Here is a 19785-nt window from a genome sequence, read left to right as displayed (position 1 = left end):
TCATAAAGCCAGAACCAATGGCATGTGCCTTTCTGGTGAGCATAGTGGATAGCTAGGCCACTGGAAAGAACATTAAGAAATTGGAATTCCTAGATTCTCCTTCTCTCTGGGAGAAGGTTTAAAAGTCAACTGAATCCCTAGTATATTTTTCAAATGGGCAAGCAGCTACCCCACTCACTTCAAGTTAGACAATATAGTGCTTCCCTTTCTTGATTAGCCAAATTCTGCTTTTCAAAGTTATTAGGTCAAGTCTTCAGCACAATGTTGACTTCAGAAAACAGCAGTCTCCAATCAGCCTCCTTCTTCCTGACTGGATTCAGAGGACTAGAAAGTCTGCATGGTTTGATCTCCATTCCCTTCTGCACTATCTACTTGACAGTAATTGTGGGAAACATCACCATCCTTCATGTCATCCGCACAGATGCAACACTCCATGAGCCTATGTATTACTTTCTGGCTATGCTAGCCCTCACTGACCTAGGTTTGTGCTTTTCCACATTACCCACTGTGCTGGGCATTTTCTGGTTTGATTTTCGAGAGATCGGCATCCCTGCCTGCTTCACTCAGCTCTTCTTCATCCATACCCTGTCCCTGGTGGAATCCTCAGTGCTGCTCTCCATGTCCATAGATCGCTATGTGGCTATCTGTAACCCACTGCGATATGGAACCCTCCTGACACCTGGCCGGATAGTGAAGATGGGGCTATGTTCTGTATTGCGCAGTGCGCTGCTGATCCTTCCTCTACCCTTTCTTCTGAAACGCTTTCACTACTGCCGTTCTCATGTATTGGCCCATGCTTATTGCCTTCACCTGGAGATCATGAAACTGGCCTGCTCTAGCATCATAGTCAATCATATCTATGGCCTCTTTGTGGTTGCTTGTACAGTGGGTGTGGACTCCTTGCTCATCTTTCTCTCCTATGCTCTAATTCTTCGTACAGTGCTGAGCATTGCTTCCCGCGAGGAGCGCCTCCGAGCCCTCAATACCTGTGTCTCCCATATCTGTGCGGTACTTCTTTTCTATATCCCTATGATTGGTTTATCCCTAGTGCATCGCTTTGGTGAGCATCTGCCCCGTATTGTCCACTTGCTCATGTCCTATGTTTATCTTTTGGTCCCACCTCTGATGAACCCTATTGTTTACAGTGTGAAAACCAAGCAGATCAGGCAGAGAATTATCAAGAAGTTTAGTTTTATGCAGAGTCTGAGTAGCAATCGCTAAGGGTAGACTGGTGGAGAATCTGGGAAGGAAGGTCCTGGAAGTTTGTTGTTGATGTTGTTAGGGTGTTGATGCTATTGTTGTTGTTGTTGTTGTTTTAATAAAACAGACTAAGTTGTTCTCTGGTCTCTAGCCTGCTTTGAAAGTGCATTTGCACTGGAAGGTGATTATCCCACATTATACCTACTAAGCACCCTGCTAATTATCCTTTTCAATGGATTATATTTTATATTAAATAGTGGATAGAACAAAAATTATCTTTCTGCTTTGGCAAATTTTTTTGTGGACTTTGAGGCCAAGAAGAAAAGATCAGAAGTGAGAAATAAGGACAATTCCTATCTGTAATTTTCACCGAATCTAAATTTATTCCTGAAAGAGATCTTAGAGACTATTGGATACTAACTCCTAATTATGTCTATAATCAAACTGAGACCAAGAAAGGTTAAATGATTTGCTGAAGACCACATAGTAAATCATATTGGTGAGGAGGATTCTGGAAAGATGATGAAGTAGACCAGGAAACTTTCTGCTTTCCAAATTTTCTCTACACACACACACACACACACACACAATCACCTTAGAGCAGTAGAAATAAATAAGAGGTAAAAAGTTGTTCTAAAACAATTTGAGAAGACCCCAGAAAAGATTCAGCTTCCTAGGATAGAGCTTTGCTCTTAATTAATTTGGTCTTAACACCCTCAAGCCAACTCTGCAGAATCAAGAAACAACAAGTCCTGGGAGCATATGAGTTGAGAGGTAGCCTCAACCTTAGAAACTTTCATTTTACAGACAGTATGTGGGTCTGACAGATAAGCAGACATTTGAAGGACCTTCCATTGTAGAGAAATGCCAAGCACAGCTACATCTTGCACTGTGACTATAGGGAGGAGTTACCACATATCTGGTGAATGCAGTAGTGAGGGTCAGGAACCCTGATGGCTATGGTCACTTTCAGTAGAACAGAGTCCCTAGTTTCAGTTCAAAAGCAGAGAGGACAATTATAGTATGCAGCCACTGGAGAAACTGCGGAAAGCAAAAATCATTTGTAGGCCTGTGGGCAGGGCCCTTGCTGTGACTTAGGAATGAAAAGGAGAGTCAAGGGTGGGCCCTGAGATAAAGCTCAGGTAATAACAGTAAGAAGGACCTGAGATTTAGGACATCATTCCCCATATTAAGACTACTCATTGCTACTAAAAACACAAAATTAAAAAAATAAGTAAAAATAAATAAGCAAAGGTAAATGAATCCAATCTTAATAGTAATTATGGGGATAGAAAAGTACATATTCTGAGGAAGATAATGGAGTTTAAAAAGCCATTCCTTTTTCAATGAGAAATGTCAAATGGTCCCTAGCATGAAAAGTGTCTTCTTGGAGGAACACAAAAAGGACTTTAAAAATTAAAGAGATATTGAGGAAAATAAAATAAAGAGAAATCCAAGAAAATCAAAACAATTATAAAAATAAAGTCAATCAGATTGAAATAAAGAATTTTTAAAAAGACAAGGAAGAAGACAATTCCTTGAAAACTAAAATTGGGCAAGGGGAAGTAAATGACCTTCTAAGACAATGAGAAATCATAAAACAACGCCAAAAAAAAAAAAATAGAGGTATTTCGTCAGAAAAAAACAATTGATTGAGAGATCAATTTGAGGAGAACTATTTTAAATATAGTTGGACTTCCTGAAGTACAATAAATAAAAGACTATTGATACACTATTACAAGATATTATCAAGGAAAATCATTTTGAATTTCTAGAATGAGAAAGTAAAGCAGAAATAGAAAACATCCACAAGTCACTACCTGAAAGAGAATTAAGGAAAAAAATTGAAAGGAATATCATAGTCAAGTTTCAAAGCTCCCAGGTTAAGGAAAAAATGTTGGAAGCTGGAAGAAAGAAAAATTAAATATCATGACGCCACAATAAGGATTACACAAGACCTAACACTTACTCTGTTAATAAGTCATGGAATATTATATTCTATAGAGCAAAAGAGCTGAAGTTACAACCAAGAATAACATACCAGCAAAATTACTGTAATTCTGAAAAAAAAGAAAAGATATTTAGTGAACTGAAAGACTTTCAATTTTTTTGTGACAAAAAGCCTTGAATTTAAGAGGAAAATTGACATATAACATGCAGGAGATATGTAAGGTAAACATTAAAGATCAAATATAAGGGACTCAATAAGGTGGATTGGTTTACTTCTTATATATGAAAATATTACCAGTTCTTTTATGACTGTCATTTATAGCTGGGCAGTTTAAAAAAAGGCTTGATGACAGATGACAGATAAAAATAAGCATCGTATGGTCTATTGTATATTTGGTTAATTATACATATTTTTATCTATGTTTATAGATATCCATGGATGTATGTATATGTATATACACATATATGTATATGTGCATATGTATGTGTGTGTGTGTTTCCAGGCTTACTTGTAATTTTCTGAGGGGGAGAAAATGGAGGGAGGTGAAAAAATAAAATAAAAATTGCATGTAGAGAACAAAAGAAAACCAATATGAAAGCAAAGAAAATCTGTACAGCTTTGAAAATGATATGTAATATTTATTATATTGGTAAATAAGAATTCATTGTTTTTTATTGAATCCTCACCTATGGCATGGTGTGTACATGGCAATTTTTAATTTTTTTCCCATTTTATATTTGTTTAAATTTTTAAAAAATTATATTAAAAAGTACAAATCATATTGTCACTGCTCATTTATTTCTGTTATATCCAATGCTTCATGACTTTATGTAGGGTTTTCTTGGCAAAAATACTGGAGTACTTTTCCATTTCCTTCTACATTTCATTTGACAGATGAAGAAACTGAGGCAAACAGGATTAAGTGACTTGCTGAGGGTCACACAGTTAAGTATCTAAGGCCAGATTTGAAGTAAAGAACATGAGTTTTCTTGAGTCTAGGCCTGGCACTCACTCACTAGCTGCCCCTAGATATATCATAAACATAGGAAATTAGCCTGAGTTTTCTCATTCCAAATTCAATGAATAGTTCATGAAAAGTTCATGAGCAGAGTTCATACTCCTCAGACTACATACTAAAAACTCTTCTAATGTGGTTGAATATTTCTAAGCTCATGCACCATTATTCTCTTAGCAATCTTCAGGACAAAGGCGTTTTCATTTTTTTTTTTTTTATCCCCGGGTCCTATCCCAGTAGCTTGTACAAAGTCAACTTTAGTAAATGTTAGTTGCTTTACCAATCAATTGATTGGTAGGTAAACACACCAACTTTCTATCATGTTAATTTTTTTTCTGTTTAATAGTTATGATGAGTTCAGGCTAGTGGACTTGAGACCACCATTACAGTCTCCTCTAAGGGAAACTATAGTATTAACTTGAAAAAAAAAAAAGTAATAAATGTGTGGTGAGTAAATTTTTAAGGCTTTGTATACAATTAAATGTACTTGTGTTTCTGTGATCCCCAATACAGCCCTGTCTTTGTGCGAGTTATACTTTGCATTGCATGTGCCTAAGTTGAATATTTGGTCCCCTTTCCTATGTCCCCTTTCTTCTCTTCCCTTTGCTTGCAATAAAACTTTTTATTGAACTGACTCCTATTGTCTTATATGTTATGCTCAGCACTCCAACTCATTAAGAGGTTGTTTTCCTGAACATCTCCACCTAATCTAAAAGATTTTCCTTAGGCAAAAACTGTATACCTTGACAAGGATTTAACCTATTGGCAGCCACATCTACACTGTGGAGTAAAGCACTGTGAATCTAAATGTCAATAGAGGTACTCTAAAACCTTCCTGAAGAGCCTTCCTTATACCAGAGGACTATGACAAAATAATTTGTTTATATATAAAACCAAATAATTAGAATGTAGAGCTGTGAAAGAGCTGTCCTAAGGTAAAATGAATAAGTGGAAGAGAGACATACAGAAATCATGTGATATAAATGTATGAGTGGATCACAAGAATTCCAGACTGGTCCTAGGGTAAGATAAAAGAAATTTAGGTTAACTATAATAAAAATCAAGGTTAATACTCATGTTGAAAGAAGGAAGACTAAGAAAGGGAGGAAGCAGCTGTTTATTGTAAGTAAGGGGTCTTGGGAAGAATTGGAGTAAGTCAGTACAATTTTGTTCCCTGGATCATTACAAAAGAGAATGGGAAGATTGACAGAACCAAACAAGTTAGTGAGTTTTGTTATGGATATGAAATAACTTCAGCAGTATTCAACTCTCCGTGAAGCTGTTTGAGGGTTTTCTTGAAAATGATACTGGTTCTCCATTTCCTACTCCAGCTCATTTCATAGATGAAGAAACTGAAGCAAAAAGGGTAATGAGCTGCCCAGGGTCACATAATCTGTAAATGTCTGAGACCAAATTTCAAAATGTGAAGATGAATCTTTCTAATTACAGACTTAGTGCTCCTAGCTGCTCAATGTCACTGTTATCCTTATCCAGAAGGAGAGCTGGCATTCACAACTTGAAGTCTTTGCCCCTGTCCCATAATATGTCTCTCCTGTACTGCAATTAGAGATTCATTCCTTTGACTAACTAGTTTTAACATAACTTTGACTAACAAGAAAGGTCTATGGGAAGGGAGACATGACAAGTATTCTGCTATTCCTTCCATACTGCAAGTGAATCAGAGAAAAACTGCTGATAGCAGGCAGGAGAGAGTGAAAATCCAAAATTCTAGAACCCCTTCTTACCCTAACTGTTCAAGGAAAGATCAGGAGCAATTTAGTATGAACTTATGAGTCCTATGTCGAGGTGCAATTTGAAAAATGAATAGGGAGTTAAGATCAGGATGGAAAAAAAGAAAGGGAAAAGATAAAATTCTGCCAAAGACAAATTTTGTTTCCTACCTAGATGAGCAGAGGGGTTAGTCTTAGTCTTGGTTAATAAAGATAGTCTTCTTATCATCTGCAAGAAGGACTATGGTATAAGAAAAGGAGCACTAGATTCAGAATTGGGAGACTTGGAACCAGATCTCTCATTAATTCACTTTGAGAGATCATTTAGCCTGCAGTTTCATAGCTGTTTTTCTACTGACTAGGTGGAAATAATAATAATACTTGCTTTAACTTCCTTTTATGGTCATTGTAAAATTACTATTCATCTTATCCTTTAGACATGATCTCTGAAGCTGATTCTATAACTGAGATTTCAGGGATTCTATAAAAGTCGTATTAGTTAAAAGGCAAAAAATGAACAAAAATCAAACATTTTGAAAGGAAGAAAACACTCTTTAGGTGTAAGATGATAAATTATGATAGATATGATAGATTCCCCAGGCAGATAGGCATGGAATGAATAAGATTTGAATTGAAATGATTATCAGTGTGTTATACATTCCCTCTCACAAAAGTTCTGGTCATAAGCTTTTTTCATCTCCAATTTTGCCTCTGCTTTTTAATAATAGTGCTTTGTTGACCACCCTTATCTTTCATGTATTCCTCAGCAACTTCCATTTTGGCTTTTCTTATTGTTGTTATTCAGTCATTTTTTAGTCATGAATACATGACTACATTTGAGGTTTTCTTGGCAAAAATACTGAAATGATTTGACACTTTCTTCTGCAGCTCATTTTATAGATGAGGAAACAGGCAAATAAGATTCAGTGACTTGCCTAGGATCACACTGCTAGTGTCTGATCCCAGATTTGAACTCAAGGAGATGTCTTACTAACTCTAGGGACACTTTAGCAACTACCTGTCCTACACATTTGGCTGGTTATCCCTTGTTTAATTACCTTCTCTCCCTCCTTGATTCTACACTTTAATTCTACATGTATTCTGAATTGACCACAACCTTCAAGAGCCAATGACTTGCTCCCTAGCCCTTTTTAAAGCCTTTGACCTGGATTTGGACCTCTCCATCCTACCCAGTATATTAACTATCTTCTAGTTGATTCCTGCTGGATTTTCATAGTTGGTTGCTTCTATTAGGTATTTTCATCCACTCCTTTTCTTTCTTGGAGTCTTCAGTGTTTGTGACTATGGCCTTTAATACGTGGGTAACTATATCTTCTTTCTTCTGAAGTAGCATTCAGTGCTGAACAGCTACAAAGTCTAGTAGACTAGGCTGCCAGTAGTAGCTCATAGGGTGACTTCCCTAATGCTATTTCTCTAATACTGTGATGCCAGTGTATAATCCATCTTCCCAGTATTCATAAAGTTGTAATGAACAATACCTGTCTGATATTCCTTTCAATTGCATCTATGGACTGGTGGCCATGATAGCTAGGTTGGGTAATAGGGAAAGAACCTATATACTATATATTCCTTTGAACAGTTTTTTAAATGAAGAAATAAATCTATTGTGACTCATTCATGGTACAGTCATTTTAGATTTTATCATCACGGTTTCCTTTCTAATATATTCACTAACCATCCCTTTACTGATAATTTCTGGGATCTTGTTAGAAATCAAATAAATTTACTGATATCTCATATTCTGATATTTTGTGCAGAAAAACATATAATTATCCATCTATATAATTGTAAAGAGTTTTATAATCTGAAAGACCTATGCAAATGATAGCTATTTTTAATATTTCCTTTTTTGAAAAAAAAAGGATGAATATTTGCCCTTAAGGCTTGCAGTGCTTGTCCTCTAACCCTATAAACCCTTGAAGATCATTGCCAGAAACTTAGTAATCATACCGATCAATTTTTTTTCTTTATTCCCAAGAATACAGTATAACTGGACCTAGTGACTTTAACTTATCAAAAGCAGCTAGGTAGTTCCTTATCTTCTTTATCTCATTAATTATGTTAGGCATCAGTTCTCTCTCAGCTATTTTTTTTTAATCTATCCTTTCCAGTCCAAATATAATTTTGTGTGTGTGTGTGTGTGTGTGTGTGTGTGTGTGTGTGTGAGAGAGAGAGAGAGAGAGAGAGAGAGAGCATAAATGCATACTCCCATGTATCAATTGTCCTAACTCTTCTTTGTTCTATCTCTTTTCTCCATATACAGTTTTAGACAACCCCTTTTCAGTTTAGCTTTCCTAAACACCAAGTGTCATTAATATCTATTAGGCTGACTATATCCAAAAAAAAAAAAAAAAGAATGCTGGGTAACTACCAAGATGATTCTAATTCTTTCTTGGTGACTATCCTGACTTGTCACTTCAAAAAGGATAGGATTAGTGAGGATTTATCAAACAAGAATCAGTTGTGAGATCTGTACTTGACTGGCAAAATCTAATCTCTTCCCCAAATTTGCCATGCTTCACAGAAACCTACTTATGTCACCACACATAATGAAGCTATTTCCCATTCAAGTAGATACAACATGTTCAAAAGAATAACATTCTTCCTGAGCTCAAATCTGGTCTCAGATACTTAACAATTCCTAACTGTATGGCCCTGGGTAAAAGTCACTTAACCTCAATTGCCTTATCAAAAAAAAAAAAAAAAAAAAAAAAATTCTGTGTTGTTGTCATAGGAACAAAAAATAAATAAATAAAACAAAAACATTACATAATAAAATATTTAAACATAGGCTTAAATCCATCATTTCTTTTAGATCAACACATCTTCCCACTGCTCAGGTAGTTCACAAGCAATTTCAAAGCCAAGAGTTGTATCAGAGTCGAGTTTGGATTCATGCACCACAAATGTTTCTTCTTTGAGTGAACAAAGGAATATAGACAATACAACAATCTCCCCATTCAATATAAGTCATATTTCTAGTAAGGACAGTCTTCAAATGAAGTTTGGGGCACTGAAGACCCAGTACTTACATCATGAGTCTCATTTAGGATCTAGAAGTCCTGATAGAGAGGAACTCAAACTCTTTCTTGTCACATTTAGATCATCTACATAGATTAGGATATACATAACAACAAAAGAATTCATTCCTTTTCATAAAAGATATTTCAAGGATTTGTCCAATCTAAGATATTTGGCTTATTCAAAGTCCATAATAGCACAGAAAGATTGGATTCCTAAAGGTAGAGTTCTCAGCAGAACAACTAACTAACTATCCTTAGTGCAATTATGAAGCTTAAATGTTTGTTCTATTGATTCAGTTTCATAAACTCAGCCACTATTCAGGGTTAAATATCTGGGATTGAACTTGAGTGTTTTCCTGTATTAATGATAGACAGACAGACAGATAGATAGATCTAACTATTTATACACACATACACACACACATATACATTGTCTTCAAGTATCTATCTGGTATGTACACATGCTTGTCTCTCCCATTACAATATAAGTTTACTTAGAGTAGAAATTGTTTCATTTTTTTTATTTATGTTCCTATTGAATAGTGCAGTGCCTGGAATATGCCAGGTAATTAGTAACCACCTGATTGATTGGTTATCTAACTTTAAGAGTTAGATTTAGTTAGATTTAAGAGAAGATTTATAATATTAGAGATCACATAACATCGTGAGGTCATGTATTTTACTTCTGTACAGCTCTAAAATTTAGAAATGGAGTTTTAAAATTATTTTTCTTTTTCAGAATCACAACCAAAAATAAAAAATAAAAATACTCTGTTTTTTTTTTTGTTGTTGTTGTTGTTTTTGTTTTTTTAAATTCTATCCTTTTACCCTCTTTGTGGCTCTAGGTGAGCGTCTGGGAGAAAAAAAAAACAAAAAACAAAGCCTAATGGTATTTTTATTTCAAAACCCCTCCAGTAAATACAGATAATTTTGCCTTAATTCCAATCTATCAAAGACTGTTTATATGTCATTTCTTCATACCTACAATCTAGGTTTTATATTCAAGTTTGTCAATGCCCTTTTAAAACTTGATGCCTGGAACTTAACAGGTACTTAAGGTGGACAGAAGAAAATGGAATAATCAACTCTGTAGTCTTAAATATTGTCTTTTCTCATGCATCCTAAGATCATACCTTTCTGGGGCTGTTATGTCAAGCTGTAGAATCATATTAACTTTTTTTTTAATTTTTATTTTTTAAATAACTTTTTATTGACAGAACCCATGCCAGGGTAATTTTTTACAACATTATCCCTTGCACTCACTTCTGTTTCGATTTTTCCCCTCCCTCCCTCCACAAGGCAAGCAGTCCTTTACATGTTAAATAGGTTACATTATATCCTAGATACAATATATGTGTGCAGAACAGAACAGTTCTCTTGTTGCACAAGGAGAATTGGATTCAGAAGGCATAAATAACCCGGGAAGAAAAACAAAAATATACACAGTTTATATTCATTTCCCAGTGTTCTTTCTTTGGGTGTAGCTACTTCTGTCCATCCTTGATTAATTGAAACTAAATTAGCTCTCTTTATCAAAGAGATCCACTTCCATCAGAATACATCCTCATCATTGTTGAGGTATATAATGATCTCCTGGTTCTGCTCATTTCACTTAGCATCATTTCATGTCAGTCTCACCAGTCCTCTCTGTATTCTCCTGCTCATATTAACTTTGTAATCTACTGTACCTCCTTTTCTCTACTGCAGTATTTTCATAGAAATTATTGACTAGCCTCTTTTCCTTAGTCTATATTTCTAAAGGTGGTATTTTTTTTTATTTGAAGGCCAAGATATCATGTAATGCTGGTTAAATTTTACTTTTCAAAATCCAGTCTCTCAGTTTTTAATCCTTGTAGATCCTGACTTGGTTATCCAATATATTAATATTATTGACTAGCTTTTTGTCACCCATAAATCTGATAAATATGCTTTCTATACTTTTACCCAAGTGATTTTCAAAAATATTAATTATCATGGGACCAAGGATAAAACCACAGGATAAAAGCAAGGATAATCCACTTCAGATTTTCTTCTAGTTAGACATAGAGCAATAAATCACTAAAATCTGGGCTTGCTTCTTCCTATTCCCCAAGGCCTAAATTCCACCAGGGGATGACATTATGTTCTTTCTCTCCCTATAGCTTTACCAAACTCCCATAGAGCAGAGAACATAGCCTTTTTTTGTCATTTATCCTATTGGGTATTATGATCTGTTCCCTTATTCCCCACTTCCCTTCCACTCATTTATAGGATCTCAATGCCACAGATATTAAAATTTAAATGCTAAGGGCAACTTTGTCTGAAGAAGGTTAAAAGCTATAATGAAGACATGAAGCCAGAAGGTAAGAAGATTGAAAGCTTTAGTAATATGGCAAAGACCAAGGAGTAATATTCCACAAACTGTCATTTAGCTAGACCTCCTTGCTCATATTTCATCAGTTTCAATTGTTTGTCACTTTGTTCATTACTATAGCCACTTTTCTGTCATCTTCCTACCAAACTCACAAACTCTCTATTATAGCAGTTTTCATTGTCTATCACTCATTTAAACAGGTTCTAAGGACTTGGATATTCCCATTCTTTCCCTGTGAATTCAGAGCTTCTGGATCGGAATGATATGAGTGAGTATAAAGTGGCAAGTGGATGGTATTCAATCTGTGGATTTGTTCAACATACTTTAGACCTATCAGCTCTGTGCTTCAGATTCCAAGCCTAGGGGTAGAGAAAAAAGGAAACAGTCCTGGACTTAAAAGTAGAGAAAAACACTATAGGTTACATTAAACCATTTCATGATTAAACCCCTAGCAGATCCTCCTCATTGTGAAGGCACATGGGAAGTTATGTACACATTTCCATAAAAGTCATGTTGTGGGAAAAAAAAAAAAACATGTTTCCTCCCTCCCCCCCAAAAAAACCCTCAAGAAAAATAAAATTTTAAAATATAATTCAATCTGTATCCAGACACAAGCAGTAATTTTTCTGGGTATGGATAGAACTTTTTATCATATGTCTGTCAGAGGTGTCTTGAATCTTTACATTGATGAGATTAGTAAAGTCCTTTTCAGGGATGGTCACCATTTTCAAATATTTGAAGTGCTTTCATGTGGCAGAGGAATTAGACTTACTCTCTGTGTTTCAAGAGAGAACTAAGACCGAAGACTAAAAGTTGCAAGGAAGTACATTTCAGTTGAATACAATAATCTTATTCATAATTAAAGCTATGCACATAATGAATTTCTCTTTATAAAAATGTCTCTGTAAAACTTGGATTACTACTTACTTCCCATTTTGTAATTGCCATTCCTGTTTTAAAGTCCCTCTTAACCTCCTTTTATTTATGAGATCCTAAGTCTATTTAAGGGTAGCTAGGAGGCACAATGGATAAAACACTGAATTAGGAAACAAGCATTGCATCAAAATAGCTTCAGAAGCTATGTGACCCTGGGCAAGTTATTTAATCTTGTTTGCCTCCGATTCTTCATCTATGCACTGAGAAGGAAATGGTAAATCACTCCATTATCTTTGCCAAGAAAACCTCAAATGATTTTAAGTCAGACATGATAAAATCAGCTTGACAAAACTCTATTTATTCTTGACTTCATTTCTGATAAAGACCCTAAATTTGTGTAGTACTAATGAGGTTTAGTAAAATAATTTTCAAGTTACATTGTATTAATGTTCATGATCAATAAGATTCAAGAAACTAGGACAAATATTAAAATGTCAAGATGCTCAAGAATCCACCCCAAAGAGGGACCACTGACCTAAACAGTACACTTCTAGACACCTTTCCAAATTATACAACAGGCTCCATCTACTTTATCTAAACTTCATAAACTTATCTCTCTCATATTTCTTCCTGCACGTCTTTTTCCAAACTAGTTCATTTCTCTGTGACTTTGAACTTCTTCTATATCATCTTAGGCTATGAAATCCCAGATCATGGAACAATAGTGTGAAATTTAAAAAGTTCAAAATTTCCTGATTTCTTGACATATATGACTTAATTTAGCAAGATTTTCTTTTCAATAGCAACTTCAAAGCATTGCTGATTCAGGGCTCTATTTGGGATTCCCCTGAACTTCCAATCATTTTTTTGTTCTAGATGGATGTTATGGATCATTCTCTATCATATATATGATTGTGCTATGCACATCACTGCTCTTCAGATCCCAGTATATCATAGATGATAATTTTTTAAAATTTATTTTATTTGAAAAAAAAACAGTAAGAAAAAAAATAAAACAGAAAAGGAATATGAAATAAAAATATAATATATAATCACATATATGTTTAATATATATAAGTAGAAATTATATTCATGAATGTTCATTTTATCTTAACTTATTTGTAAATTGTTCTTTGATTTTTCTGCTTTGAATTTTATTTACTTAACTTTTTTCCCCCTTTCATGTTCCCCATCACATCAAAGCAAGCTACAGTAAAAAAAAAAAAAAAAAAAAAAAAAGTTATTTATGTATATATGTAGATATATACATACACATACATATACACACATGCACATACATCCCACATACACACACATGTCTTTCCTATCCCTGCTGCCTTTTTAATTTGAATTCTGCTCTATAACTTGCCTTACTATTATTTAACCTTCCCCCGCCCAAGGATCCCTCTCTTGTCTTCTCCCCTTAGGGCATGACCACTGTTCTCAGTCTTTCTGAGTTCTCAGGCAGGGTGAGAGCACCAAAGGGAGGTGAGGAGTCAAACCAGACATTGTCAGCAGGTTCCCTCTGGACTGAAGAGTCTTCTTATATCTTACCCAGAGTTGCAGTCCTCTACAGGATATATTTTTGGCCACAGGCCTAGTTCTTTTGATTGTTAGTAGATATGATTCCAGGACCTGTGGCTCTTTATTCAGGCTGCTGATAATCTTGTATGATTCTAATTGTAGCTCCAATGTATTTGAATTGTGTTTTTCTGACCAGGAACTGTCTCCAACTTCAAGTGCCCACAGACAGCTGTATCCCAGCCCCAATGCCTCTGCAATCATCAGATACTACTTCCTTCTTGCCCAGGGCTCAGCTGGGCCTAGTGTTCCTAATCAGCCAAAGTTCACTCTGTTCTCCCTGACTCAGAGCCCGCCTCAACAAACAGTCTGGGAGGTAAAAGTCTCTGTGGTTCCTGCTGAGGCTTTAGCCATAATTCGCTAGTTTGAGGGATCCCCACTTGAGCTTTCTGATGAGCTAGTTCAGAGGTATTTGCACTTTAGACAAGTTAATTCCTAGCCCAGAGTCTTTCTTCAGATCTTCTCCTGTTATATTGGGAGGACCCTGGTTCTGACCCAAGTTTTCTTGATTTTTCACCAATCTTGTGTTCATTCGGAGGTGCAAATTTGTTCTATTTGTGCAGTAAATGGGAAGAACTTGAAATGTGCCCATCTATTCTGCCATCTAACCAGAATCCTTCTCATGGATGATGATTCTTGCTAATCCTTGACATACTAGCTGAAGAAAAAGAGAGAGGACAAGTAAGAGAAAGGCACACACAGAGAAAAAGAGAGATATAGAGAGATAGACACACACATACAAAGAGAGAGAGAGAGACAGAGTCAGAGAAAAAGAGAGACACACAGAGAGAGAGAGAGAGGGAGAGGGAGAAAGAGAAGAAGATGGAGAAGAAGAGGGACAAGGAAACAGAAAGGGAGAAGGAGGGGAAGAGGGAAGGTGGGAGAGAGGGAGAAAGGGGGGGAGACGAATTTGAGATGACTGAGAAGAGGGTACTTAAATATTGTGGGCAAGATTAAAGTAGCAGCTCATCTATCTGAGCCTATTGTATAGGGGTATAGGCCAAAGTTTATTCTAATTAGAGAAAATAAGGATAATAACTAATGTAGAGGTGACATCGAAAGGAGAGAACTGGAAGGTGACAGGGATGTTTACTTCTAGACAATATAAGGATACTTAATTTAGAAATAAAGAAATAATTGGTAACTTGGGAGAAAGCTATTTCAGTTGGATGATGGGGACAACAGTTAGACAACAAAGACTTAAGGAGTAACTGAGAGAGAAGTTATAGAGGTAACTTATTAAGTTATTTTAACTGAGAGGAGGAAAGTAATAGGATGATATTTTGAAGGGGTGTTCTAGTGAAAGTTGTTGATTCTTTTGATAGGAGAGATGAGAATTTTTTAAGATAATAGGGAAGGAACCAATATAAAGGAAGATTTTGAGGGGATTGGTGAACTTCCAAAGAAAGTTAGAGAAGAAAACTTGGTAACCCTTTGAATGTGTGTTTATGAAAAGTGAAGATTCAAGAATGATTCTAAGATTTTGAAGGATGAATGAATGCTTAGCAAAATAACTACTGAAGAAGAGGGTATTTGAGAGTATATATACAGACCTATAAGAGGAATACCAAACAAAATTTTAGTATGGACTAACAATCCTGCCCATAGAGATTATCTTTGGGAGATGGATAGAGCATTATGCTAGGAATCAAGAGAACTCAGCTCTGCCATATCCTCACAGCCAAGTCACTTTTATATCCTCTGTTTTCCCTTTGTGTTAAGTGAGGGGATTGATGTATAACTTTTTTTGGTTTATTTTGCATTGTATAGATTATGCTCCAAAATTCCTTTTTTCTCTAACATTCTATGTTCTATATTAAAAAATCCCTTTTTGCTTTGTCATTTTATGTTGTTTTAAGTTGTAATCTACTTCTCATATCTCTTGTTCTATAACCTTTATGTGCCTTCCCATTTTAAATAGTCTATGTTCTATAGGCTCTTTCTCCCCAAAAGTGAGGATAACTTCCAATGAACAACATAATATCTTTTCCCCATTTCCCTTTGTCACTATGGTAAATGTTTATGAAACATCTGGCTAGGGTTAAGTGTTGGACTGGGCTAGGGTTTGAGTTCATTCTTTGACAGCAAGGTGGTGCAATAGAGAGAATGACATGACTTGGAGTCAGGATGACTTAAAGTCAGACACTCCCAAACTGTATGATCCCTGGAAAAGTCATCTACCTACATGTTCTTTGGTTTCCTCAGCTATAAAATGAGGATAATAACAGTACCTAACTCCCAGTGTCATTGTGATTAAATGAGAATAATAACTGTAAAACATTTAGTACAGTATCTGGCATGTAACAAGTGCTACATAAATGTAGTTATAATAATAATAATTATTATGTTACATGATAAAAGATAAGTATTTAAGCAAGAGTAGGCCTCAGTCTTTACCAATTTCAGAGCTTAGTCTTTGATCAAGATTAGACTATAACTGATGCCTGAGTTTAGAGTTCAATCTATGCCCTTGATTAAGACACAATCTCTTGTCAGGGTTAAGAATGAATCTTTCATGGAGAAAAATAAAATATTTCTCTATAGGAAGTTCAGCATATATTGAAATTAAACCTATGTTATTTTTTCACAAGTCCCATGCTATAGTTACTTGTCATATTTTTTTTTTTTTATCAGTGGTAAGAGTCATCTGTAGACTAGAAAAAAGATAGACAATAATTGAAGCAAAAGTAACTAAGACTAGATATTAGCAAAAAATTTCCAATAAGGTAAATGATAAAAAGAGAAATAAAAAATAAGAGATACTGAGGACAATTTGGAAAAATATAATCCTAATTTTGGTTTAAATCAAACGAAGTAGAAGTATGAAGATGGTTTGGATGACTTCTGGAAAATATTTCCAGTGTTAGGTTTATTAAGGTAATATTACATTGCAGAAGGATCCCAAAATTTGACAGCAAAAGACCAAGGGTCAATTTTAAACCTTCTATTTACTAACTGTATGATACTGGGGAAATTATATATCTCTCTAGATCTTAACTTCTAGATCTAGAAAATCTGGAAAATTTCCAGGAAAATGGATAAAATTTGATTGGATGATTTTTAAGTTTCCTTGCAAGTTCTAAGATTTGAGATGCTGTATAATTCATCATTTGAATTCCTTCCAGGCTTCCCCTGCCCACAGCAGCTGTTCATTTCATCAGAGTAAGAACCTGAACTTTCTTCTTCCCTCCAACATGACTCTGGAATCATTTAGAAACAGCACTCTTAGGCCTTCTACCTTTCTCTTAAGTGGCCTTCCTGGACTGGAGCATATCCACATTTGGATCTCTATCCCTATATTTTCTATGTACCTTGTGTCTATCTTGGGAAATTGCATGATCCTTTTCATTATCAAGACAGAATCTTCACTCCATGAGCCCATGTATTTTTTCTTGTCTATGCTGGCAATGACAGATTTGGGCCTATCCATATGCACTCTTCCCACAGTACTGGGTATTTTCTTATTTGGCACTCGTGAGATTGCTCATGATGCTTGCTTTGCTCAGCTCTTTTTTATCCACTGCCTGTCTTTCCTAGAGTCCTCAGTTCTACTTTCCATGGCATTCGATCGCCTTATTGCCATCTGCCGTCCTCTGAGATATGCCTCCATTCTTACCAACAGGGTTGTCAGCAGAATTGGACTGGGCTCCTTGGGTCGAAGTGTGGCACTCATCTTTCCACTTCCTTTCATGCTCAAACGCTTCCCCTATTGTGAGTCCCAAGTTCTTACCCACTCCTACTGCCTCCATCAGGAAGTCATGAAGCTTGCTTGTGCTGACATTACTGCCAATAGCATTTATGGCATGTTTGTTATCATTTCCACTGTGGGTGTGGACTCCATGCTCATCCTTCTCTCCTATGTGTTGATTCTCCACACTGTGTTGGCCATTGCCTCCCAGGCTGAGCGTCTCAAGGCCCTAAACACATGTGTCTCTCACATCTGTGCAGTACTCCTCTTCTATATACCTATGATAGGTCTATCAGTTATTCACCGATTTGGGAAACAAGCTCCTCACTTGATTCAGGTAGTTATGGGGTTTGTTTACCTGTTGGTTCCACCCTTGATGAACCCCATTGTCTACAGTGTTAAGACAAAGCAGATCAGGGATCGCATTATCCAAGCTTTTCATTGCTAGCAGTGACTAAAACTTGAACCAATTTTTTTTTTTTTTTTTTTTTTTTTGATAATTGTGCTACTTCAAGCTTTCTGATTCATAAGATTTTGGGGATGGAGGGAATGGGGGGTTAGAGATAAAGAAAAGTATGACTCAGTTATAAAGCAGCCAGGCTAACATAATGATCCTTAATAAGCCTTCTTGAATCATCATTAAATAATGAACTTCCTTTACCATGACTTAAAAATATTTTTTGTGTCCTACATCTGCGTATACTTTGGGATGATTATGTATAATGACAATGACAGCAACAGTGATAATAGTAAAAACAACAAGACTTATTTATGGAAGGACATGAAGAATAATTTTATGCATAGGCTAGGAAAGCATGGATGAGCTATGTCCTATACATTTTGGGGGGTACCCACAAATGTTGGAAATGGATATACAATATGTTTATATAGTACTTTCAAGTACAGCAAATACTTTACATTCATTAGATAATTTGAGCTTCAGAAAAAACTTTGTGAAATAAGCACAATACATATAATTGTCTCTGTTTTGCCTATGAGGAAAATGAAACAGAATTGCAAACTAAGTGTCAGAGAGGAGGATTGGAACATACAACTTCCTGATTTTAAATCCAACAATGTTGCCACTGTATCATCATTGAAGCATGTGTTTTCAACTGTGAAGATGAAACATGTAGCAGCATGATATAGGAGACAATGTGTCAAGCCCAGATTATGGGAAATCCTCATTCAGATTCTGCTTCTAACACTTAATCTTTTCATAAAATAGACAAATTCCTAAACTTTGGTCAGCTTGTTTTCTTATCTGTAAAATGGAATCATACTGTACTTATCACTTAATATTGTATTAAGAATTAAAGGGAATAATGTGTGAAATGTGCTAAATAAATGATAATTATTATAATGTATGAAAAGCTCTCTAAAAGTATCTTGTGATGAATAATTGAAAACACAACTCTCAGCATATAAAATACATACATACATACATGCATATATATATATATACATATATATAATGTATTCTCAAAATCTAATTTCTCATCAATAGAGGTTTAAAACTGCAATATGACTTTTAGAAAGGCCTATATAGTGCTTATATGTATATAAGAAATGTATTTATATGCCAAATATAAAACACATATATGTTTTTATGTCTCTGAGACAGCTTTTTCAGAAATGGAAGATACCTCCCAATATGTAGATAAGCCTGTCTGTGACATTTGATATATCCAGCATCCAAGAATATTGTATTCTGTTTTTCACCTTTGACCTGTTTTTTATTGTGGAAAATCCTTGTAAAAGCAACTTTGAAAGAATGTATTAATTTTATTGTATACTTTAAGAAGTATAAATTGTTCACACTAGACATTTGTAGTTTCATATGTAATCCTCTTTTTTTGTTTTATATATATATGAATGATCTCTTTTTATGGTATTCATTAAATCTAGAATAAAATTTTAAAATAATAATTATAGCATTACAAAATATCAATTCGATTGGTAGTATCTTCTATTAGCCTCAAATAATCCCTAATCAGTTTACTCCACAAACACAGTCTATACCAGTGGATGTACACAGCATATAGAGCCATCTTCTACTCCCAACCCTACTGATATAAGTGATTTTTCAAGGCACACTCTAGGTTAGCATAAATCTAAAATCCTAGCTCCCATATTTGATCAATTTATTAAATTTATCACTCAGCCAGAGGATACAATCAGTTTTAATTACTGTTCTTTGGCCACTACTGATTGTTCCAGAATATCGTTCCTCTAGGTAAACAGTTGCAAACATTTTACTTGCTTGTTGCTTGTTGTTTCTTGATTTAACTGAGGCTTCAGCTGAAATACCATCTGTTCTCTATAAGAGAAAGTCTCTGTCATCCTT

The 19785-nt window shown here is 35.3% G+C and overlaps 2 protein-coding genes across 3 annotated transcripts; both read left to right on the top strand.

The window, feature by feature from the left end:
* The first annotated feature begins 261 nt into the window (after positions 1–261).
* Positions 262–1221, top strand: LOC127557433 (olfactory receptor 51G1). Its single transcript, XM_051990753.1, has one exon. The coding sequence runs from the start codon at positions 262–264 to the stop codon at positions 1219–1221; it is 960 nt and encodes a 319-aa protein (XP_051846713.1).
* Positions 1222–9880: 8659 nt separating this feature from the next.
* On the top strand, positions 9881–17886 carry LOC127555298 (olfactory receptor 51G2-like). 2 transcript variants are annotated; one of them, XM_051987525.1, is made up of 2 exons: positions 9881–9909; positions 16989–17886. In XM_051987525.1, exons 1-2 carry the CDS (start codon positions 9905–9907, stop codon positions 17884–17886), a joined length of 903 nt encoding a protein of 300 aa, XP_051843485.1. In that variant the 5' UTR covers positions 9881–9904. The 2 variants fall into 2 exon arrangements, with proteins under 2 accessions (XP_051843485.1, XP_051843484.1); XM_051987524.1 differs by lacking the exon at positions 9881–9909 and having other exon boundaries at positions 16945–17886.
* The last annotated feature ends 1899 nt before the right edge of the window (positions 17887–19785 follow it).

The sequence above is a fragment of the Antechinus flavipes genome, chromosome 3 (genome assembly GCF_016432865.1).
Source record: "Antechinus flavipes isolate AdamAnt ecotype Samford, QLD, Australia chromosome 3, AdamAnt_v2, whole genome shotgun sequence".
Taxonomy (NCBI): Eukaryota; Metazoa; Chordata; class Mammalia; order Dasyuromorphia; family Dasyuridae; genus Antechinus; species Antechinus flavipes.
Note: the sequence above shows the minus strand (reverse complement) of the source record. Positions and strands in the feature narration are given on the sequence as shown.